Source organism: Gossypium hirsutum, chromosome A10 (assembly GCF_007990345.1).
Source record: "Gossypium hirsutum isolate 1008001.06 chromosome A10, Gossypium_hirsutum_v2.1, whole genome shotgun sequence".
Taxonomy (NCBI): Eukaryota; Viridiplantae; Streptophyta; class Magnoliopsida; order Malvales; family Malvaceae; genus Gossypium; species Gossypium hirsutum.
The window spans coordinates 14,877,466-14,903,891 of record NC_053433.1 but is presented as its reverse complement, the minus strand read 5'-3'; the positions used below and the strand labels follow the sequence as shown (position 1 = coordinate 14,903,891).

Below are 26,426 nucleotides of genomic sequence, written 5' to 3'. Positions count from 1 at the left end.
AAACGCCGCTAAAAGTCATGTTCTTTAGCGACGTTTTTAGTAAAAGCGCTGCTAAAAGTTATGTTCTTTGGCGGCGTTTGTGAAAAAACGCCACTAACTTTAGCAATTTTTTACCAACCCATTTTCATTCATATAGAACCCAAATTGTCAACATAATTTCCAATAACATCAAATCCAACCAAAAACTATAAATCTAAATGATACTTCAAATCCAACGAAAGAAATATGTATATGATCTAAATTAATAAATGAAATAACAAAATATATTATATTTAAAAGTTATATAATATTCTCACAATAAGAAAACAAACGTCTAAGATGGTGGATTCTATGACTGTTGAAACATCTTTATCATATTCTGAAGCTATAGCCAGAATTCGTCATATTTTCTGTTTCCCTCACTGCTACTTCTACTTTAAATTGTAGCTGGAGTTCTTCATATTTTCTTTGAGCCTCTGCTTCTCTTGACGATGCCTCCACTTTAAGTTGAGAAATTTGCTCAACTTTGCACGTTTGTATATGAGCCATCTAGTCTCTTAATCTCTGAACTTTAACTTGAGCCTGATTCCTCAAAGACATGTATTGCTGTGAGCTGGATCCAAAATATTGGGTTGGGTTAACGAAAGATCGTTGGAATCGAACCTGACCATACCTTTCAGGACCTAAAACTTCAGTAATAATTCAGTTATCAATATTGTCAAGATTAACAGAACTATCACTTGAAACGATCAGTTCATACTCCGCCCTTTTATCTTTTAGTTTCTCCTAATAAATTAATCAAAGAGTTAGAAATGAAATATATAATCAAAACAAATGCAACATAACTTAACATTATTTGCATTACAAATGAAAAATTAAACCATTATAATAAAACATGATAAATATTTAAAATAATTTAAATTTTATTAAGTAAATATACCATAATTTCTGCAGCTTCAGTAGTCATAAGAGATCCATCTTTCTTTCTACGTGTAATGTCAAAAAGCTGAAGGCGTCCAACTTTTTGACCAAACGACAGTTCCTACAATATAGTAGGAAAAATATTATTTAATGGAAAGTGATTAATATTTGACACAATTAATAAATTCAAAATACCTCATCATCAGCTACACAAGCAAAACTTTTCAACCCGGCTGCGTGCGTGAATTTTTGTTTTTGCCTACTTGTAGTTCCAACTTGCTCATGATTCGACATTATGAAATTATTATTACGTATATAGTAAATACTATAAACAGAAATAATATAAGAGTTTGGAAGTACGTAATACCTCTCATTTCTTTGAATTCCAAAATATAACTGCCGGCGAGACATTTCGTAATTTCTCTTCGAGGCTGATATTTTTCTTAAAATATTCCTTCTTTAAATCACTTTTATGGTCTTTCTTTTTTTTCCTAATGCCTTCTTCACATAATTATCCAAGACCTCTAAAGCAAATCTCTCCTACAAATAACACAAGTTTAGAAAGTAAATATAAATGAAACTTAAACCAAAGTATTATAAATTACATTCACCTTATTACCTTAATATTATCGAGAGCTTGATTTTTGTTACTATCAGACATAAGATGCCATGACTCGTAGTTTATAGACAACAAATTGGCATTTTGTGCTATAATGCCCAAGTATCCTGCTAAAAGTCGAGCTTCTGATCCAATAGGCTGACCAAGACTGTTTCTAGCTACTCTGACACGCTCGATGGAATTTAACTCGTATAAAACATTTAATAACGTACATCCTTAAGTTTTGCGCGTCCCACCACTTTCAGCTAAAAAAATGATACATTATAATATAAGATTTAAAACAAAAATCAATAATAAAAGTCAACATGCATGTAAATTAAAATTACTATTACTTTGAATTTCTGTAGGTTCATTAGTTGTATTCAGAACACTCGAAGATCCAATAGCAATCTGTTGTTCACTATTTGTTTTTTTTTTGAATTTAGAGGAATTTGAATAATACTTAGATCTCACAATCTTCTTCTAGACATTTTATCTGCAATATACATAAAATTGTTGAAATATTAGTAATAATTACAACAATAATAGTACATATAAAATAGTTGAAATATTTAACAAGATCAAGATTTAAATTATAATATTACATATAATTAAAAAATCGTAAAATCTTACTACATCATGATTCGTAAATATCTTCATCCACATCCTGGCGAACCCATTGAAATTGTGTACTAGTACTAGGGATAGTTTCATTTAAGTTTTGTTCTGGAAAAGGAAAAGTTTATGATCTTTCATTGATGTCATCTCTACTTCTATTGCCCATGTCAAACAAGTCTCTAGGGGTGTTACGGAGTACAACGTACCAACCCTCATCAGTTGGATCTTTCGAGTGAAATACTTGTTTGACTTGAAAAGAAAATACCTACGGCTCGTCTATCAATTGTTGTCTAGTGTGAATTAATCGAGACAAGTTCACCATTGTAAAACCAAATTTGTCTTTTTTTAATTCCGCGAGCAGTATTAACATCAGCCTAATCACATCGAAATAAGACAACCTTCCGTTTGCCATAGTAATCTAACTTAATAATGTCAATAAGAAGTCTGTAATACTCCACATTTCCCTCAACAGGATTACTGTCCCTAGCACTAGCATAACTTGTAATTAAAAAATTAACAACTATTCCACAATTTTGAGTCCTCATCAATCTTTTGCGAGATTTTGTATGAAACTAGAATCCATTAATGAGGAAGGCAGTATATCTTTTTACTACTTTATTCGGACCTTGAAAAAGTCATTTAACTTCGTCATTGACGTTCTTTCCACTCCAAACCTATTGAATTGAAAGTAAATTGATTAATTATAAATGTTATACGAAAACATTATTATTTGTCAATGAAAGCTTCAGTTCCATACCGTTTTCCCTAACCATTCATGAAAAGATTCTTTGAATAACTTATGAATCTCTAAATGTTGTAATCTTTGGGAGCATGAATGCGATCTCAAGACTTGTTGTACTCACTACGTTAAAAAGTGTATTACTTGGTTAGGAGATAAACAAATTAAAAAGATGAATATTTGTCAAATTCTAAACCTTACTTGCGTAATGGTTCAATTGAATCATGGTGAAAAAGAACATATCGATGTGCTTGTACCCAAGATCTATCATTTAAGTGTACAATTTCAACTTTACCAATTAGTTCTCCATAACTTCGAAATAGATAAGTTTCGGCATTTCTACTTGGTCTATTTAGTCTTGTTTCAACATCTTCTAAATATCTAGAACAGAAAGTCATACACTCATTTACCAAGTAACCTTTAGTAATTGATCCTTCTAAATAACGCTTATTACGATAATAAGACTTCAATTTGCATAGGAACCTAAACACGATATACAACATTATCAAAAGTTGCAACTAAAGGTATATTCATGAATAAATGAAAACTTTACAATTAAATTAGCACCTCTATAGGATACATCCACCGATAGAAAATTGGTCCACCAAGTTTTGCTTCATGAGGGAGATGGATTAGAAAGTGCACCATAATAGTGAAGAACAAAGATGGAAAGATCTTCTCCAAATTGCATAAAATTAAGGTGGCTCAATCTTTTACTTTCTCAAGTTCTTCAACAATCAAAATTTTGCCACAAATAGATTTCATTATATTGGATAGTTCAATTATACAAGACGTTACCTTTTTTAACATACAACACCGTAAAACAGTTGGTAGTAAATCTTGCATCAAGATGTGATAATCATGTAATTTTAGGGAATATATTATTCAATCTTTAAGACTCACACATCGAGATATGTTTGATGCATATGCATCTGGGACCTTTATATCCTTCAACACTGTGCAAAATACTTTTTTTTTCTTTCTTCGGCATTGCAAAAATAGAAGGCAGCAACCAAGACTTTCTATTCGGAAGTAATTAGGGATGAAGATCACGTTGAATTCTCATGTCAACTAGATCAAGTCGACTCTAAAGATTGTCTTTAGATTTTTTATCGACATTTAAAGTTGTCCCGATAATGTTCTTGCAAACATGTTTTTCAATATGCATGACATCAAGATTGTGTCGCAAAATGTGATGGTCCAAATAAGGCAACTCAAAAAAAAAACTTCTATTTTTCCATAAGTCCGCCTCATTAGGATCATCCTCTTCATCAGATTCATCATCAATCTGTCGGTCAACATCGCCAACATACACTTCCTCCGGTCTTCTCTTTGTTTGTGTGTTGGGTGGTTGATTCATTTTCCAATAACTAAAATTAATATCTTTTAACATGAACAAGATTTCAGATCCAATGGTCTACCCAAGAGCTTCTCTGAACTCCTTAGTACTATCAAATAGAGTCCTTTGAAGTCTAAATTTATGATTTCCATCTAACCAGCAACAATGCCTCATATAAAAGAACTTCCCATTATAACCATTCCAAACATGTTTGCACCGCACAACAAGGACAAGTATAATGTCTTTTGGTACTCCAACCAGATAAATTAGAATAAGTCGGGACATTATTAATAGTCTACAATAAAACTGCACGTAAATAAAAGTTCTCATTTCTCAAGACATCACATGTTTCAACACCCGCCCATAACTATTTCAACTCTTCAACAAGTGGCTACATATAAATGTCAATATCATTCTCAAGACCTTTCTTTCCAGGGATAATCATAGATAAGATAAAAAAAGATTGCTTCATGCAAATCCACAGAGGCAAATTATAAGGAACAAGCACTATAGGCCAAGTACTGTATGAAGTACTCTTGATTTTAAAAGGATTAAATCCATTAGATGCTAGCCCAAGCCTCACATTCCAAGGATCGCTTGCAAAGTTTGGAAATTTACTGTCAAATGATTTCCAAGCTAAAGAATCCACAAGATGCCTTAATAATCCATCATCAGTTCATTGATCATGATGCCACCTCATAGACTCGGCAGTTTTTGATGACATGAAATGTTTTTGAAGCCTTGGTATTAGTGGAAAATACCGCAAAATATTTATTGGCTTCTTTCTTGACTGTGCCTCACCTTCATCCTCATTCACATCTTCTATATTCATATTCATCCAACGAGATTTACCACAAACATGACAAGACTGTTGATTTTTCCAATCACCCCAATAAAACATGCAGTCATTTGGACAATTATGAATTTTGCTGTATCCAAGGCCTAAATCTTTTATCAGTTTCTTCATATCTTTGCATGAATGATGGATTTTTGCAAACGGAAACATATCTCTCAAAAACTCTAACAGCAGTGTCAAAGAGTTTCTAGTACACCCTCTCAAACATTTTAAGTGAAAAAGAAGAATGTAGAATGACAGTTTTGAAATTTTCAATCCCTCATAAAGTTCTTCATTCATTTCATTAAGTAACTTGTAGAACTTCGTCGTTTCTCCATTTGGGTTTTCATCAGGTACACTTCTTCATGTTTCGATAAAAGCATTTCCACCAATATCACAATCATCGGATGTAATAATTTCAGGTGAAAACGATTGCAAACCATGATTGTGCATATTAAATGCATCCCGCAACATACCTTCCATGTCATATTCTCTGACAGACCGGTGGTAAGCATTATGAGGATAAGCTGGATTAATTGTTGAATAGGTTCTACGAGGTGTACACTCTCCATGGAAAATCCATTTTTATACCCCCGAATAAAGCCATCAACAATTAGATGTTCATAGACAACTTCACGAATATTCCAATTGATGTTGCCACACTTCTTACACGAGCAAAGAATCATATTCTCTTGGCTTGCATTTTGAAATGAAAAATTTAGAAAAGTTTATACTCCATTTCGATAGTCGTTGCTTAACATTGACAAATTCATTCAACTTTTATCCATTTCATAGTTCTTGAAGTCTAAAATTGACAATAAATTACGGTTACTTAAGTATTCTAAATTGATTTAAATCATGTCATTGTACTCAAATAGATAATATATATCAAGTATCAAGAATCTAATAGGTGTAAACTAATTTTGGTAAGTTGTTTATTTATAAGTATAATTAAGAGTAGCAAAAAACAATAGTGTTGCCCAAATTTATGTGATTTTTATATATTTTGATCCAAAATTTTATGTAAGTTATGATATGATATATATTTATGTATTATGTAAGTTATGTAAGTTATGATATGATATATATATCTATGTAAGTTATGTAATTTATGATATAATACATATTTTTGTATTATATAAATTATGTAAGTTATGATCCAAAGTTTTTTTTATTCTTTGAATGTTTATGTAAGTTATGATTATCATCTTTAAATTTTAACTTTAAATTTTAACCCTTTAATTATACTCTTTTAATTTTTTAATTTTTGTTTTTTATCACCTTTATGTTTACCATACTTAAAAGGACAAAAATTAACAAATTAATAATTATATGTTAATAAAGTTAATAATTGTTAATTTTTCATCTATTTTGAGTTAGTATTTAAATTAAATTTCATGAACTTTTTAACTTTATACTACACATTAAAATCGATCAATTTATTTTTATGATAATATTTATGAAAAATATTAAAATAATTTTAACATTAAGATAAATATTATTTTCCTTTAAAAAATTTATTTTAATTAAAAAATATTTATTTCTATGATAAATATTATATTATGTTTTATTTTTTAAATTTATACTTTAAACTATATACTTTTAAGGATAAATAAAAAATATTATTTAAATTAATTTTTCTATAAAAATTTTAACGTTAAAACTAAATATAAAAATTAATGAATTTAAAATTAGAATTTAAAATGATAAATTAATAATACAATTAGTTATCATATTGCTCTTCTAATTTGTAATTTTTTATTTAGCTATTATCATGAGATAATAATTAATATAAAATATTTTTAAGAAAACAATTACTTTAAAATTTTAATATCCTTGAAATGAGTAATTTTATTAGAAGAAAAATTAATTTTAATTTTAAATTGGAAATATGATATTAATTTAAGCCATTTTAATTAGTAACTAATTTATTTCAAATGAGTAAATTTTTGTTCCTCAACACTAAGAAATAATAATATATAATAATAAATTTAGATCTTAATATTTATATTTTTTTTCAATTTAATTCTTATTATTTTAGATAAATTTAAAATTATAAAAAATTAAAATTAAAATTAAAAATATAAAAAGTTCATTGAAATTCAAAATATTAAAATTAAAATGCATTCATATCACCAATATTAAAATAAAACTGCCCTTAAGCTGAGTCTTAGGCTTATTCATGCTAGGTACATACGCATCACCTCTTTTTCAAACATTAACTAAGCTTAGATTTAATAGCTACTTATGTGATAGTGGTCGAAGACTACAAAAAATAGTAATGAAAAACAACCATTAATTCTAGTCTATACCAAGTATTCAAAAGGATAGCGCACCTTCGCAACAAACTGCAACCTGTACTAGGACAATGTTATCTGCCAACTAATGCTAATAACTATGTATCTCCAAACCCAAACTTAAATGTTTCCCGAAACCAAAATCCTGCAATAAAACAAATCCACATTCATAAACACAAACAGTAGATACTCACACCAAGTGCTAGCAAATATTTACCTAAATCAGCTTGCAAATAGAAAACAAAAATTTGTGAAGCGTCCTCAAATGCTAAAAAATTTCCTAAACAACAATCTAACACAACTAATCAAGAGGTTGGCAACATTTCATCAAAGGAGAAAATAAAAAATAAGTACAAGTAAAGAGAAAGCAGCAGTTATAAAAATATGGGTGAAATTCACTGCTATTACCTTTACACACTTTGTTCTGTTTAATTCGATCAGACCAAAAATGAGAAAGAAATAGAATATTTAGAGCTTAGTAACTGCACTGCAAAATCGTGCCCTATATCAAAAACTTGTTGATGTAATCACATAACATAACTATATGTGGCTATCTTAATCACATAAGAAACTTAATAAGTGAACTGAAAACCAGTAACATAACAAAGCCATAGACTAAGCTATCTTACAAATATAATGCGTAGATTATGCTGAGAAGTAAAATACTTGAGACATCATCATTTCATTACATACAATGAAGAATCAGACAAGCTGAAACAGGAAATCACAATAAAAACAATTTCCACAAATCTGAGCATGCACACAAACAAACATCTCTATTCAGATGATTAAAAAAGACCCTGGGGTCAGTAAAATGTTCCAACATTAATCAGATAAAAAAATTAGTTGCAGATCATAGGTTCTACAATTGGTTCAAGTGAAAGAAGGAACAAAAGGAATTAAAAAGAATGTCAATTTCATGGAATAACCAATTACAAAAAGTGTGAACTAATGGTATTAAAAATATTCTTCTTTTCATTATCATTTGCTTCTTCCTTTTCCATTCATTTTCCAACATGTTATTGTGGATAATTGTAAGTGAATACTCCCAATATTCCAAACAAACATGCTCCATTTCTTAAGTATGAAATAAGAAAAAGTCCTATATGATAATAAAGGCATTAGACATATTCATAAGATGAGCATATTACTAACATAATAATATATAGGTGTCCCATGCAGATGAGGTTTTCGGGAAGAACAATAACAGCCTCCCATATCCCACAGTTATCTTTGTTATCACTCAATACAAAGGTAGTTTGGTGCATTTTCCTCTGTTATTCGACATCAAAGGACAAGTTGAATATAATAGTTTCAAACACAAGGAGAGGGAAAAAACCAACTTACAAGCCACAAAAAAAAACATGTAACATACTAGAAAATAGAACAAAGCTTTGAGAAGCATGAACAAACAAAGTAAATAAATCCTTACTAATCATGCTAAATAGAATTGGGAATATAAAAAATAAATCATCCCCATATATAAACAAATTAAATACAAATACATTAAATCATTAATAAGACCATGATCATAATGAGGCACAGTATAAAACTTCATAAATATGTTGTCAAGGTGATTATCTTTCTTTCTAGAAAGAACAAAGCCGTAGACTAAGTTATCTGACAAATATAACACGCAGATCATGCTGAGAAGTAAAATATTTGAGACATCATCATTTCAATACATATCAATTCTTCCTTTAGCTGGGGATAACAAGTTAATAGCTTCTGGTGTATGCATTACAACTGTACAACTCAAAATGATAGGTGTATCCACTAGCACACCATGCACGACTAAAGAAGGAAAACAAAATATAAGAAATGATGACATGCATATAGAGTATGACTCAAGTGGCCTTGTCATCCAAAGTGTTTAGCTGGAAAATGAGATCTAACCGCTTAGAGCCCCACATGCTCTAATTATCCAAAAATGGAATATAAAAAGCCCTGAAAATCCCCCAAAAGCAAACATTAAAGAATTCAAATTATCAAATTTCATACTTTTGAAATCTTCTATAAAGGCAATCCAACTCATAACTACAGAAGCTAACACCGAAGCCTTAAAGTTAAACTTACATTGCAATACAATTCATATTAAAAAATCTAAGATTAATCACTAATTAACTGGAATACTAACAAATGACGAAACTATCCATATAATAATTAAAAAAAAAGAATTCGTACCAATTTCATAAACCCTAATTTGATAAATATGGAAGAGACAAAGAGGAAAGTGACATGTAACTGAAAGAAAAAAGTTTTAATGAACAAAACTAAAGTTAAACGATTAAGGGAAAAAATCAAATAGAATATTTTACCTTTTGAAGTGGTGGCGGAGAGAAATAAGCGAAGAATTTCCATCCAAAAATTGGGCTCAAACAAAAAGTTACTTAACTAAAAAATAGAATGAATTTAAAAAAAAGATATAAAAAAATAGAATGAAATGAAAACTTACCCAAATTTTTTTGGTTTCGGCGAAGAGAACGGCGATGAGTAATTTTTTGTTGTTGTTGGTGAAGATTTTATACAGAAGAGAAAAGGGTTAGGGTTTGAAAGATGACAAAAAGAAGGGGATTTGGGTAAAATAGTTAGGTATTTCAATCAGTTAAGGGGAAATTGAGGAAAAGAAATTAGGGAATAAATAAAGGGATTTGGGAAAAATAACTTATGGGTTTCGGGGAAATCTGATTTGGGGAAAAACTAAAGGAATTTCGGGGCTAACAAAACGACACCGTTTAAGTCAACTTTAATAAAAATTTGCGGCATTTATGAAAAACGCCACTAATGTATAACTTTTGCGGCGTTTTAGTCCAAACCCCACTAAAAATGATGCCATTTCAAAATTTTAATACATATTCGCGGCATTTTTGGTCCAAACGTCGCTATTGCTTCCTTTTGCGACGTTTATAATAAAAATGCCGCTATAACTCTAACCTTTGGCGGCGTTTTCCGATTAGCACCACTGATGTGTAACTTTTGCGGTATTTTTGGTCCAAACGCCACTAAAAGCTTAATTTCCTGTAGTGTAAGTGACGTGGGTGACCAAATTAAAAAAAAATATTTGAGTGCTGAAAAAAAAGACAATAATTGAGTGACTAAATTAAAAAATTAATAGTTAAGTTAAAAAAATATTAATTAAATGATCTACGATGTAGTTTACCCTATAAATTACGAATCAATTGTGGATGTTAATTGGTTGACGTACCATTCACTTTGCTTACCTGTCAAGCTTCAAACAAATTAAATTTTTTTATGAGCTTCAAACAAGTTATTTAGACATTGATATTGTGAATTTTTTCAAAAAAAATTAGATAAAATAAAATTTCATATTAATTTAATATGGAACATGAATTAATTGTAAAATATGTCATTTCAAGTTAGCCTTGTGGAAATAAAATTTGTAGTCTTTAATAGCCAAACAACTTTGTGGATTAAACTCGAAAGTAAACAAAGTCAATATCACATTAGAAAAGATAATAAAATTATCAATTGGTTTATAATTTTTAAAACCTAAGGATTATCAACAAAATTAATGGTAAGAAATGCATTGAATTGGGAAGCTGATATATCATCTTAATCTAGTTAACATTTGAAAACAAAATTGAAGTATTTTATAAAAATATAATATATATATTGTGAAAATAAAATAAAATAAAGAACACACAGATTTTTACGTGGAAATCCTTTTGGGAAAAAACTACGGGCAGAGGAGAAGAAAATTTACTATGTCGAATTCGAATTATTACAAGAGGAACAAATTATGTCTATTATAGGCTTGTAAAGCCATATTCTAGTAAGATTGAAATACCTTATTCTAATCAATATAAAATAGATGGAGTTTAATAAGGTTTAAAAAATCTTATTAAAATAAAATAAAAGAAAGTGTAGTTCTATATAGATTTTACTTTTATTTTATTTTACCACTGTATTTTATCTAAATAAGATTCGGGTCATTTAATTCTAACAATCTCCACCTCGACACGAATTCTCAATGAACAAGTTCTTCATTGTGAACTCTCAATGAGCAAGTTCTCCACCTCTTCCATAGGAAATGACTTAGTTATTATATCTGCTGGATTTTCATGAGTACTAATTTTGCTCACAACAATATCACCACGAGCAATAATATCACGAACAAAATGATACCGAACATCAATGTGTTTTGTCCTCTCATGAAACATTTGATCTTTTATAAGGAAGATTGCACTCTGACTGTCACAAAATACTGTACTGATTTGAAGGTCTTCATTGAGTTCACTAAAGAGTCCCTTCAACCAAATAGCTTCTTTAAAAGCCTCAGTAATCGACATGTACTCAGTTTCAGTGGTAGACAAAGCAACTGTAGTTTGCAAAGTTGCTTTCCAACTGATTGTACAACCTCCGATTGTAAAGACATAACCTGTGAGAGATCTTATTCTATCAAGGTCTCCAGCAAAATCAGCATCAACATACCCAATGACTCCATCTCTAATTTTTCCAAACTATAAGCAGACATCAATAGTACCTCGTAAGTATCTTAAAATCTACTGAACTACTTTCCAGTGTTCATTACCGGGATTCTCCATGTATCTGCTAACTGCACTGACTGCATATGATAAATCTGATGTAAACAAACCATAGCATATATGAGAGATCCCACTGCACTAGAGTATGGAACATGTGACATGTACTCAATCTCATCATCTGATTGTGGAGACAAAGCCGATGAAAGCCTGAAATGGGCTACTAAAAGAGTACTAACAGGCTTAGCACTCTACATATTGAACCTGCAAAGAACTTTCTCAATGTACCCTTTCTAACTTAGGTACAATTTACTTGCTTTTCTATCTCTGAGAATCTCCATACCAAGTATCTTCTTTACTGGTCCCAAATCTTTCATCTCAAATTCTTCACTTAGTTGGGCTTTGACCTTTCTTATCTCTCATTTATCTTTTGCTGCTATCAACATGTCATCAATATAAAGAAGTAGATATACGAAAGAACCATCACTATTTTTCTTAAAGTAAACACAACTGTCAAAACTACTTCTTTTGAAATCATGAGAAGTCATAAAGGAATCAAACTTCTAGTACCACTATCTTGGTGGCTGTTTCAAATCGTAAAGGGACTTTTTCAGCAAGCAAACATAGTCCTTTTTTCTGAGACAGTAAAACCATCTGGTTGTTGCATGTAAATGTCCTCATCAAGTTCTCCATGCAAAAATGCAATTTTTACATCTAAATGCTCAAGCTCCAAATCATGCATGGCCACAATACCAACCAAAGCTTGAATTGAACTATGCTTCACAACTGGGGAGAACACATCTGTAAAGTCCATTCCTGGAATTTGACTGCAACCCTTTGCAACAAGTCTTGCTTTATATCTGGATTCTTCAACTTCTGGAGTCCCTTTTTTCTTTTTAAATACCCATTTACAACGAACAACCTTTTTACCTTTAGGAAGTTTCACAAGATCCCATGTTCTGTTTTTGTGGAGTGATTCCATCTCTTCTTGCATAGTAGACATCCACTTTTTTGAATCTTCACAATTAACTGCCTCAGAATAATTAGATGGCTCTCGGTTTGCATCTATATCTTCAACCATATTTAAAGCATAAGCAACCAGATTAGCCTCGACATACTTCTTTGGAGGTTTAATTTCTCTTCTAGTTTTGTTTTTGGCAATAGAGTATTGTGGTGAAGAAGCAACTCTATTATCAATTTTTGTACTGGCTTGAGAAGTCGACTCTGTATTAATTTGATGCTTCACCTGCTTTTGATTTTCTTTATTGGAAGAATCTTTAAGAAATAAGTTAAGTAGCATAGCATTTTCATCAAAAACGACATCTTTGCTAATCACAACTTTTTCTATTTTTAGGACACCATAACTTATACCCTTTTACACCGGCTTTATAACCAAGAAAAACACATTTAATGGATCTCAGTTTCAATTTTCCATTATCAATATGAGCATACACAGGACACCTAAAGATCTTTAAGTCAGAATAGTTAACAGGATTACCAGACCATACCTCTTGTGGAGTCTTTTTCTCAATGGTAAAGGATGAAGATCGGTTGGTCAAAAAACATGCAGTAGAGGCTACTTCTGCCCAAAACGACTTCGGTAAGTTGGCTTTTGACAACATACATCAAGCCTTCTCCATGATCGTTCTATTCACTCGTTCTGCAACGCTGTTTTGCTGTGGAGTATGACTAACTATCAAGTGTTTCACGATCTCTTCTGACTTGCACAATCTTTTAAACTCATCAGAACAGAACTCTAAGCCATTGTCTGCGTGGAGGTATTTTATTTATCTTTCCTTTTGTTTTTCAATCATAATTTTCCAAGACTTAAATGCGGAAAACACATCGCTTTTCTGCTTCAGGAAGAACGCCCAAAATTTTCTGAAAAAATCATCAATAAAAGTTAGCATATAATTAGCTCCACCTCTCGAAAGAACTCTAGATAGCCCCTACAGATCAGAATGAATATACTCCAATGTTCCCTTCATGTTATGGATTCCTCTGATGAATCGAACTCTCTTTTGCTTCCTAAAAACACAATGCTCACAGAACTTCAGTTTACAAATTCCTTGCCCATCAAGAAGTCCTCTTTTACTCAATTCTGTCATGCCATTCTCACTCATATGCCCTAGGCTCATATGCCAAAGTTTAGTAATATCATCATCTGACAAGCAAGAGGAAGCGACAGCTACATCATCAGTAACAGTAGAACCCTACAAAACATATAACTTGGTAGTCTTTCTCTGCCCTTTCATCACAACAAGGGAACCTTTGGAAATTTTTAAAACTCTACTTTCAGCTGTGTATCTTTACCCTTTTGAATCAAGAGTACTCAACGAAATTAAATTTCTCTTCAATTCTGGAACATGTCGTACATCACTAAGTGTTCTGACAACTCCATCAAACATCTTAATTTTAATTGTTCCAACACCTATGATTTTACATGAAATATTATTTCTCATCAAAATAACACATTCAGACACTGTTCGTAAGTTTTAAACCAATCCCGATTAGGACTCACGTAGAAGTGCAGCCTGAATCAAGTATCCGCTCCTCGCTCACTTTAGAATTGTTGACAGAAGCAACTAGAAGTTCACCATTGCTGTAGTCTTCTACAACATCAGCTTCATCGAAATGTTCTAGTTGTTTTCCCTTTTGATTCGCAGCCTCCCTTTTAATCTTGTTCTGTAGCTTATAGCACTCAGATTTAATGTGCCCTTTCTTCTTGCAGAAGTTACAAGTTTTACCTCTATTTGAAGACTTCGATCTACCCTTAGATTTACCGCGAGGATTCCGTTCCTGTGTCCTTCCACGATCATCATCAACATTCCGATCTTGTCTCCCAAAAACAATGAGACCTTCTCCCTAAGAGTCGGGTTTAACCACAAGATGCTTCATCTTATCATACAAGGTCAAAAAATCATAAACCTCATCAACTGTGAGAGACTCGCGGCTATATAAAATCGTATCTCTAAAGGTTGAATAAGACGGGAGCGATTAACAAAGTAGAATCAACCCTAGATCTTCCTTATCATACTGAACCTCCATGGCCTTCAAGTTTGAGAGAATTTTTTTAAACACTGTTAAGTGTTCGTGTACAGATGCACCTTCCTCCAAACGATGAGCATAAAGACGCTGCTTCATATGTAACTTACTTGTTAGAGTTTTTGACATACATATTTGTTCCAATCTATTCCATAATGCAGTGGCGGTCTTCCCCTTCATCACATCCTGCAAAATTTCGTTGGACAAATGTAGATGTAATTGTGTTAACGCCTTTCGATCCTTACGCTTCTTCTCTTCATCTGTTAATGTCGAAAGCATCTTATCTATCCCTAGTAGGGCATCCTCCAGATCCATTTGCGCAAGAACTGCTTGCATCTTAATCTGCCACAACGCAAATCTAGTGTTGCGATCCAACAGTGGAATTTCATACTTCAAAGACGCCATTACCGTGATCGAGATGAACAACTCGGAAGTTCTGATACCAATTTGTGAAAAGTAAAATAAAATAAAATAAGAACACACAGATTTTTACGTGGAAACCCTTTTGGGAAAAAATCACGGGCAGAGGAGAAGAAAATTCACTATGTCGAATTCGAATCATTACAAGAGGAATAGATTATGTCTATTTATAGGCTTGTAAAGCCATATTCTAGTAAGATTGAAACACCTTATTCTAATCAATATAAAATAAATGGAGTTTAATAAGGTTTAAAAAACCTTATTCTAAAATAAAATAAAAGAAGTGTAGTTCTATATGGATTTTACTTTTATTTTATTTTACCACTGTATTTTATTTAAATAAGGATTCAGATTATTTAATTCTAATATATATATATAAGAAAAATGTGATTGATGCTATTACTTTTTCTTGGATTCGGTGAAAGTAATGTTTTGAATATGGTAAAACATTTTCTTAAATTGGTGACTAAATGTGTTTACAGGCACTAATAAAATAGACCCCATATATACTATACATATAATTACGTAAAATATGTAAAGTAGATGGCCATGTTAAGCAAACATGATGATTAGAAGAAGCATCTCCTAATAAACAATACATACATGTATTTATGTATGTATATATTTTTGTTTTTTCTTGTAAAAGAAGAAGAGGATGGAGAAGCTTGCTAGGTCCAAGCATTTGGAGGCATTTGATTATAATAAACCGTGAAAGGGCTGTCATGATTGTGAGAACCTTCGTAGGTAGTTATCACAAAACTATGGTCATCTCTGTCCCTTTCTATCCTCTTCTTCACATTGCATCCTCCACTTGAACATTTATAATAGTTCCTGCATAATATATAATACTTATTCATATAGGCTTATCGTTCATGAACTACCCAAGAAGAAAGTTGGGAATACAGTAGTAACACATAACTTCATAGCCATATTCGTATACAAATGTTATTTTTTATGTATAAGTTATTGTTTATAATGGGGTTATTTTTCTTCATCTATAATCCCACCCTTTTCCTCTGTTTTAAGATTCAAGCACAAGACTTTAAACTTAGAGTCTAAAATTCAAAACTCAAAGCTGTTTAGTAGGTCATGAAAGACACACAAATGTACATATAATCTTGTTAGCGTATGCATATTATATAAAGCTTAGAGAGTGTATGGTTGTTTAAGTGATTCTATATATAACATAATTATCTAGATAGATATTACAGCTTAGCTGCTGCTGCTGATGATGATGGTGCAGCCCATTGTGTGTGTGTGGAGTGAACTATTAACTAATGCCTCTTGCATTGATTCGCAATCTACTTCATGGATGATTGAATGATGATGGTACTTAGTTTATGGGGCGTCCCAACTTGGCTCCCCTTCACCCATTTATGCTACCATCCTACTCTATGATGTGATGGATTTAATTTAATTCATCGCCATTTTATATTATATAAGAAAAAATATTATAGATAATATAAGATTAAAGAAAAAATATTATAGATAATATAAGATTAAAAAAACTGTAGATATTTTGAATTGATTCATTGTAACTTCTATTTTAAGAAGAATATATTATTTTAAGTTCTTTTGTGATAATTTAAAGTTTTGAGTACATACCAAGTTAATTCATATAATAAGAAAGAAATTATTAAAAGATTCAATGTATAAGTTTTGACATGAGGGACCTGTGAGAGACACACTAATCTTAATCTTTTAGCATGAACGTCTACCAATATTGCAGTCGTATTTTGGATTCCAATTTTTTTTGTGAGAATAATTCAAAAAATAAATTGAAACCTCTTAAAAAAATCCTAAAAACTTAGTCTTATTCAATAGCTGAAACCACCAAATCAGGTGGAGCTTCAAGAAGCTGAAGAGATAATTTCCAAGAGAGACTAATTTTTGCCAGTTGATCCACAATTAAATTACACTCACTAGGAACATACTAACATATTACAATAAATTATTATTTTTTAAATAATAATAACAAAATCCAACATGCAACCGGTAATTTTATGAGACGCAGGTTGTCTGCATAGTTGAATTATATATAATTTTCAAATGATCACGAGAAAGAAATGTGAGAAAATTATTAAGTTATTTATGAAGTTGAAACTATAATATATCGAATGAATTAATATAAATCACCAAAATGTGTTCATCACTTGATGCAATAAGGTAAAGGCAACGTCCCAAAATAACTTATATATTTTATCTTAATTAATTTGTACAAAATTTACCTTGGATTTGGGCTGTTCTTCACATACTTTTTCCCATATTTCCTCCATTTATATCCATCATCCATGACTTCTATCTCCGATTTCGTTCTAAATGCAACCCGATGCCTCTGTTCCAACTTCTTTTCCCTCGTTTCAGTCTTGCATTTTCTATAAATTTTTAGGAAAAATAAAAAAGAAGACCCATTATTGCTTAAACAAGAATGAAAACTATTACTATTTACTTAATTATTTACTTCTTTTTATGGGTTTTCAAGAAGAAAGTGAAAAAAAAAAAGAAAAAAGAAAAAAGAAAGAAGAAAAAAGAAAAAAGAGCTTATATCACTTGCATGATGGGGGTTTTTGATGTTGCACCACTAACTTCGTTAGCTCCTCCCAAGCCCTTCTCCAACGATTCTATACTTTGCGATGATGAGTCTTCCTCGAAAACCCCACCGTCGAGCATAAGATAATCCGACAGCTCGAACTCGGTCACCGGATCCAAGTTATCGGGATAGAAGGTGATATTAAGGTTAGGGTTTGAGCTCTCCCGAGAGAAGTCCATTAATTTGCAAGGAGAGGTGGACTTTGGTCTTTGACAGTGTGTAGGAAGGCAAACTCGTTAGGCATAGATTCAACTATTTTATGCAATTTATATTTCATAAAAATATTCTAATTAAATAATTATCTTTCTCCCTTCATGGACATTTCCTGGAGGGATGCGTCGAAGGTGCTTAAGTTCTGCCACGTGTCACGATCTGTTGAATGACGTCATGTGCATGACGTATGGGATAAACTTTAGTGCATTCGAATCTGGGACCACTTAAATGATACTCAATCTGTTTCTTTTTTTGTCCTTTATAAGCGGGAACCGCTGTTAGTAGAAAGTATTGTGTCTAAGCTCCTTAGATCACAAATTTTAGCACATATGGGTTCCATATTTAAGTGGCTCTTTCTGATCGGATCGGATTCATTTAACTTGCAATTCGTTGCACACATTCGAGATGTTTAAATTTGTGGTTTGTACTGTTAATGGCAGTAGGTTTTGAATTTTTTCGCTGCATGTTGGGTTTTCTTTGTTGGACCTTTGTTATTAGGTTGGCCAATGTTGCTTCTATTTCAATAAACTTGCCGGTGAAAGGGACTTGAACTCAAAAGAGCTGACCTTAAGGAAAAGTCTCAACAAGCTTTGTGGATTGCATTAAGCTTGATAGCTTTCTTGGCCATGGCTCCTTTGGCAGGGACCGATGGGTAGAGCTTGTTATGGGCATGGGACCTTTTTTTATTTGGGGTTTCTGCTGGCAAGGGGTGGAGAAATGCTTTCATTGCAAGTATTTTTGGTGTTTATTCGTCTATGCTTTTTGCAATGGAGTTAAGTATATGATATTTGGGTGTTGTTTGGTGAGCTGTTTCAATTGTAGGATTCAGGAGTTTCTTGGCCTTATTTTGGTGTTGGTCTGGTATTTTGTTGCAATTGTTGCTTTCGTTGAGCTAATCTCACCCTTTATGGGTTTTAATAATAACATTAATTATGGCTGAGAAAAAAATATTGTAATTGTGAAATTTTAAAGATTAATCTCATGTACCTAAAATTTATTAAAAAGATGTTTGGTATTTCATGATAATAAAAATAATTGCATTTTAGATTCATACATCTTTAACAAAGTAATTATAAATCCCATAAAAACAATTTCTATTAGACATTGTACTTTTATCTTTTATTATACCAAAAAGGGCCATGATCTTGGTTTTGGAGATAGAAAAATGTTTAATAAAATTGTACATTATAAGGATGAGTGGATGAACTATTTGACCAACGAGAAGAATGAGAAATCGCCATTATTGAATTCTAAAAAGAATAAAATTGCTAATAAAGCTTTGGTGGGGTGTTGACAAAGGCTCAAGTTTATTATGTACCATTCAAAATTATTATGATTTAAGATTAAATATATTTTAATTTTTAATTTATTATATTTTATATTTAGTTAATTTTAATTTTAGTTGATTTAACATGTATTATTTATAATTTATAATTATATTTGTACTTAAAATTGTACTTGTAAACTCATCATTAATTTTTATGATTTACTTTTCATCGTCTTATCATCCTAATATTATTAATATTATAAAATTTATATTGCCTCATTGGTTATTAGTGTAATAATATGAGAAAAAAATATATATTTATTGCATATGTATTACAATAGTTAGACATAGAATAAAATAAAGAATAGATAGTACAAATTTAACCTTGAAATTAGAATGATGAGTAAAAACTCTTATTAAAAAATAAGACCTATTCAAAATAAGCGGAAAATTTTCTCTCTTTTCTAGAAATAAGTCATTGGAGTAGCAAAATATTATCAATTGAATTAGTTTATTGCTAACTTTATACTAAAACATATGTAAAAAATAATACTCCTACCAAATGTAGCATATATGATTTTCATTTTCAATCATCTTATCATTCTAATATTATAAAACCATTTTGTAACACCCCAAAACCAGCCCAGAAGTTTTGGCCTAATTCTGGAGGTCACATTGATCACCAAGTGATCGTAGGAAAAATTTTAAACATTATAGTATTTAAGTTGTGTAAAAACGCTCAGTTATAAAATCCCGATATTACAAAATTTTCAATCCAAAGAAAACCATTTACGAAAAGCTCAATTTAGAACTGTACCACAGTTCTTATAACCATTTACATTTCAAAACCATTTACCAAAATGGCAATCGAAAAGAAGACTTTTAAACATGTTTCTTCATCGAGACTGTCTAAGGCCTCCGTGTACCGGGTCCAAGCTTCGAAGGTGTGAGTAAGTACCTGAAAGGGGACACACTATAGGGGGTGAGCTATTCGAGCTCAGTGTGAGACCAAAAGGTGACAAACAACAGACTTATAGAACATAAATCCAAATAGCAGTTCAACGGCATAATGTATTTATAGAGATACACAGAAACGAAGGGTAAACTCGGAACCTACGTCCTGACTATACGCAACAATCAACACACTTGGTACTATACACAGAATCACAACAGGCAAACCCATCAATGGGTTGATACCAATGTAAATGCCCAAATTTGACCGGGCCTTAATAAATAACAGTCCATTAACAAAATTACAAGCCCAAATAACAAAAGTACAAGCCCAAAATACAAAGAAAACCCTAGGTGGCCTGTTGGCCCAACAACTTAAACATATCTAATAAAAACCAAAAAAAGAAAACCCTAAGCCTTTTCGCGCCGTAGCCTTGCCACGTCGGCAGGCATGCCGTCTCACACCCCCTCTGCCCCACCTCCGTTGACTTCATAACCACCTGCAAAAAAGCAAACACAAAAGCAGCATAAAGAACACGTAAGAGCAGTAGCAAAATAGTGTATGGCAGAAACAGAAAAAGAAAAATTAAATTAATATTGTAAAATCGGCTATAAAAGCCCAAGATGTATTTTGACAAAAACAAGGAGAAATACAAAAAAAATCAGCAAGTTTAAAAAAAAATAGATAATCTTTTTGTTTTAAATCTGTTCTTATCTATTATTTTTTTACTTTTGTGAAAAAATAAAAAATTTCTTCTTACCTGTGCCGTTCGCTATGCGAAGCCGAGGTCATTGTCTCCAATGAAAGATATTAATACTGTCGGAGGAGAAACCGAAAGGTTTCTTAAAGATTTCCATTTATTTTTGTCATTTTTTAAATCAGGATAAAAGGGTTTTAAAAAAGGGGTTTTAAAACGGTTTAAATGAAGTCAAAAGGGCATTTTTTGGGGTTTCCAGCCACCATAGACTGCGGCCATAGTTGCTAGTGACCGGTGGTCGCCATGGTGGCCCATGGCAGCTCAAAGGCCGGATATGAGAAAGCTTGAGAGAAAAACTAATGGGCTTCCAAACTTTTTTTTTAAATGAAGGGGAAATGATTTTTTTTGAAATTTTTTAAACTTATATAGACTAAGTAAAATGACACCGTTTTGAAGTGGCTCCAAACGGCCCAAAACGACGCCTTTTTGAAGCCAAACCCGAAATTTTATTCGATCCTTTAATAGGATCCGCTTTTTTTTTTCTTAATGTTCTATTTATGCTTTTGGTCTTTCTGCTTTTTAATGACATTTCAATGCAGTCCTATTTCTTTTTTTCTTTTTTTTTTAAATTTTTACCATGAAATTTTAGTTTTAGTTCATTTTCATCCCCATGGAATGATGCGTTTAGAGGGCCTGGGAATAATTTCCCAATTGGTCCCTATTCTTTTATGCGCATTTTATTTGAGTCTTTATTTATGTTTTCTAATTTAATTTATTTGTTTTAATATGATTTATGCTTGTAATTTTGTTTAAATTCCATTTTAGTCCTTATTAGTCTATTTATTTATTTACAATTTACAATCCTTAATTTCAATTAAGCCCTCTGTTTATTTAATTTCAATCTTTCTACAAGTTGTTTTTATTTATTTCTTTATTCATTTATTTGTTAATTACTTTTTTTACATCTAAATATTAAATTGTTTATATTCTTTTATTTGTGCGATTTTTTAAATTATTATCTTTATTATATATATTATTTTTATTTCTTGTTATTTTATTATTTCTTTATTTATTTTTGATATTTTCATGTCATGTTTATTTATTTTCTTAAATCATGCATATTCCAATTTTTTTTTATTTATATGAAATTACATCATTTATTTATTATCACCGTGATATGATTATTAAGGTCAGTGTTATTCTTATAATTATGTTATTACTATTATAATATTTCTTCATTTATGTATTATTTCTCGTTCTATCTATATAGTCATTTTAAATTATCTCATATCATACATTAAGGTTCAAACATTTATCCATTTGTGTATCACACTCGAATGAATTAAATACACATCGTTTTAAATATTGCATTTGTCTTTGTGAGAGGCACAAAAAAGAAATTTTTTTAAATCAAAGTAATGTTCATTATTTTGGGATTAGAAAAGTCATGTTCTTAACTTACGGAATGCGACTTTTTTCTAAAACCGAGATAGTCGAATATTTACTTTAAAATAAAATAAAAACGGGATTTAAGTGATGATTAAATGGCGTTCATTTTTGTTCTCGAGGATCTAAGGCATTGTATCCTAACTTACGGGACATGATCCTTTCTTCTCGATTAACTTGAAATAAGCCCCTTTTCGTGAAAATTAATTTAGTTAAGTAATGTATTAATAAAGGATCGTATTTTAAAATCTCTTCAAATTTTCAATTTTCGACACTAAAGACATCAAGTAATCAATTAGGTACCAATTTTGGGTGTAACGAATGTGTTAATCCTTTCTCATGAGTAACTGACTCCCGAACCATTTTCTGAATTTTTGTAGACCAAAAAAATTGTTTTAATAAATCAAACCTCTTACTAAAACGATCAAATTATGAGGTAATCCGATCACACCTCCTAAAATTGATTGGTGGCGACTCCCATTTTCATTTTAAAATAAAAGTCAATTTAAAAAAAAAGGTTTCGACAACCAAAACATTGTCATCACAAACACAATGATATGAAACGGAATTACGCTTGTAGACACTCAATTTTGCCCGGGCCCAGAAATAATTTCAAAAAAAAAAACAAAGTCCAAGTCCAGTACAAAATTACAAACATATAATTTGGCCCAATCGAAATGGCCCATTACTTGAAAAGATTGAAGGTCCATCTATGAGCTTGACTCATATGGAAATATAATCTTTAAGGATATGCAATCTTAGATATGATATGCAATCTTAGATATGATACAATCTTAGATATGATATGCAATCTTGAAGATATGATCTTGTAATCTTGGAGATTTAATTTGTAGATATCCTTTAATCTTAACCGTTGATGTAATTGATCTGTACTGTTGGATTTGGGGAGGCTCAACTATAAACAGAGGCCTCTCCTTTCATTGTAAAGTACTTGAGTTTTGGGAAGCAATAAGAATTCTTGAGAGCATTCACTCAAATTTCTCTCCCTCTTGCATTCTTATTCTCTGTGGTTTGTTCTTATTTTATTCTTTGTCTATCTTAGTTTTTCAACCTTTTTTTTATTTTAATTTCTTCATTTTTCAAATATGTATATTTATTCCTATCTTTTATACATTTGATTATGTATTTTATATATTATAATATTTAACCTTTTTATATAGTTTATTTTCAAATATATATTTTCTATGCATGTATATATATTATATTATCATTTCATGTATTTTGAACTATTGCATTATATTTTTATAATTTGTAAATGTTCTATTTATTCATTTTTTTAGTGTATGTCATTTATCTTATTTGCGCATAGTTTCATTTTTTATATGCTATGTTTAATTATTTCTTTTATGTGCTATTTTATGATATATATTGTTGTATAATTTTTGCATGTATTATGTTTTTCTTTTAGTTTACTCATGTTTTTATTTGTTTATTATCTTATATTTACCCTAGTATGATTTTTTCATTAAACGTATGTTCATGTTATTTAGTTTTGTCTTAATGATATTATTTATGTTTGTATGGAAATGTTAGAATATTTTTTACATCTATGCTTCATGATGCATTAATATGTCATCCTAAAACGTCATCTAAAATAATATTCCAAGGTTTTTTTTAAAAAAAATAAAAGGCAATGCTTGATGTTTGGAAACTTCGAGAAAGGTAGTGCTCTAACTTACTGGGTTGCGACTTTTCTCGTTGAATTCGAATAGTCAAGCACCCTTCTAAGTGATTTTGAGTTTTCAAAACCTAAACAATTATTTCGAGATTTCATAACATAGTGTTCTAACTTACTGGATATGGCGTTTTGTTGTTTCGAGATAGAAATTTTCGAAAGACGAGCTTAGTTTCGAAGGTTTTAAAATGTTGCGTCCTAACTTACTGGATGTGATGTTTTGACTCGTTTGAAATAAGTGAGCCTTAATTTTCAAAATTGAGACATTCTAATTAAAAGAGGTTTGATCTTAAAACTTTCAAATTTCCGATATTAAAGACACTTGATAACCAATTAGGTACCAATTTTTGGGCGTTACGAGGGTGCTAACCCTTCCTCGTACGTAACCGACTCCTGAATTCGTTTTCTCGACTTTCGTAGACCACAATTAATGTTTTAAAGCAAAACATTTTATAAGGTGATCCAATCACACCTAAAAAGATTGGTGGCGACTCCCGTTTTCGTTTTTCTTAAAGTCGATTCCCATTTTCCAAAACAAGTTTTTCTTAAATGGAGTTTTATTTAGATTGGGCCATTTCCATATGAGTCAAGCTCATAGATGGAACTTCAATCTTTTCAAGTAATGGGCCATTTCGATTGGGCCAAATTATATGTTTGTAATTTTGTACTGGAATTGGACTTTGTTTTTTTTTTGAAATTATTTCTGGGCCCGGGCAAAATTGAGTGTCTACAACGCTTACACCTTAATACCCACAATTAGAACAATCACGAATGTTAAGACAAGCAAATAGAAAACAGAATAATAGATTTGCACCCAGTCATACAACCAGATGTGTATGAATGCAGCCAAGTAGTAAAAACCCGTCTATCTAGCCAGCATACCTCTCTGTCCCCCGATCACACCCCAAAGAGTTGTTGAAGCTCACCAACCAAGCACACCACAAAGGACCTCAAAGACCCATCCAATCCTACTCACTATGTATGTGGACTAAGCCACTTAGATAATAATACGCAATACAGTGCATTGCAGTAAACTGTTGTACAGACAAGTTGCAGTTTAAACGGTCAGATCAGATAATAATACCCAAAAAAGTTGGCGTATATGCAGTATAGTGCGGTAAACTGCTGTACCGATAAGTTGCAGTTAAATTGCCTGATCAGATAATAGTATGTAGCAAAGTTGACGTTGTAACGACCCAAAAGTAAGGGGTGTCAAAAAACATACTTTCGGGACTCCATTTTCGTAAATTGGGCTTATAATTTTATTTATTTATTTATTTACTTATTTCATTATTAAATATTTATATTTGCCTTAGAAGTGAATTGACTGATAGACTTATAATTTAAATTTTCGATATTAAAATTTAAAATACGAGGACAAAATCAAATATGTGACAAAAAATATATTAAATTGCATGGTGGAAATAGGATACAATACTCATTACATAAATAGACCAATTTGATAACTAATGATAGTGGAAATGTATGAGTATCATCATGTAGAGTATGTTAGTTATATTATATTTATTATTTTATTTATAAAATAAAGGAAAATGTTAATAAGGGATATTAAATATAATAAAAGAAAGAAAGTTAGGGGGAAAGGGGTTTTCTTCTTCTTTGTTGCTGCCGAAAGTCCAGGGAAAAGCTTTGCTATTTTCTTTATTTCTAATTTGAAATGCATAGCAAGAAATAAGTGATTTAGCTGTTAAACGCGGGAAAGGAAAAATGGTTGAGTAGACGATGTTGAATACTGATTGTCACTGCACGGGTAAGTTCGTGGACTCAAACTTAATTTTATTTCTAATTACTATTTAAAATAAGTAATAATAAATTAGATATTGATATAAAATGTATGCATATCATTGAATTAATGTAAGGAAAATAAATGAGGAAATTATGGAAGTAAATAATTGTACAATCAACGATATGTTCGACTAGTGTTGGGCACAACCTTTGCCAGCTTGTCTGACTAGTGCTGGGCACACACCCGTCGGTTTATCCGACTAGCACTGGGTGTAATTTTTGTTGGTTTATCCAACTAGAGCTAGGCTCAGAATTATAATCGTCGGTATACCCGACTAGCACTGGGTGCAAATATCGTTGGTTTATCAAACTATAACTGGGCTCACATTCAATATTGTCGATTAATCCGAGTAGCACTGGATGAAAATATCGTTGGTTTATCCAAATAGAGCTAGGCTCACATTCAATACTGTCGGTTAATTCGACTAGCGCTAGGAGCAATCTCTTTCGCGATTTACCGCTAGGC

At 31.2% G+C, this 26,426-nt stretch overlaps 1 protein-coding gene and 1 long non-coding RNA gene across 14 annotated transcripts; both read right to left on the bottom strand.

The window, feature by feature from the left end:
- Positions 1–249: 249 nt before the first annotated feature.
- On the bottom strand, positions 250–10,020 carry LOC107897502 (uncharacterized). 13 transcript variants are annotated; one of them, XR_005903207.1, is made up of 8 exons: positions 9,782–10,019; positions 7,735–7,808; positions 7,366–7,606; positions 1,852–1,994; positions 1,520–1,764; positions 1,096–1,440; positions 920–1,021; positions 250–765 (listed from the first exon to the last, which is right to left on the bottom strand). It is a non-coding gene; the product is annotated as an uncharacterized lncRNA (long non-coding RNA). The 13 variants fall into 13 exon arrangements; XR_005903211.1 differs by having other exon boundaries at positions 7,366–7,471; positions 7,735–7,813; positions 9,782–10,017; XR_005903212.1 differs by having other exon boundaries at positions 7,366–7,471; positions 9,782–10,017.
- A 5,825-nt stretch (positions 10,021–15,845) lies between these two features.
- LOC107897501 (probable WRKY transcription factor 51) lies at positions 15,846–18,144 on the bottom strand. Its single transcript, XM_016822985.2, has 3 exons — positions 17,848–18,144; positions 17,522–17,668; positions 15,846–16,124 (listed from the first exon to the last, which is right to left on the bottom strand). The coding sequence occupies exons 1-3, from the start codon at positions 18,060–18,062 to the stop codon at positions 15,962–15,964; spliced, it is 525 nt and encodes a 174-aa protein (XP_016678474.1). The 5' UTR covers positions 18,063–18,144; the 3' UTR covers positions 15,846–15,961.
- Positions 18,145–26,426: the final 8,282 nt, after the last annotated feature.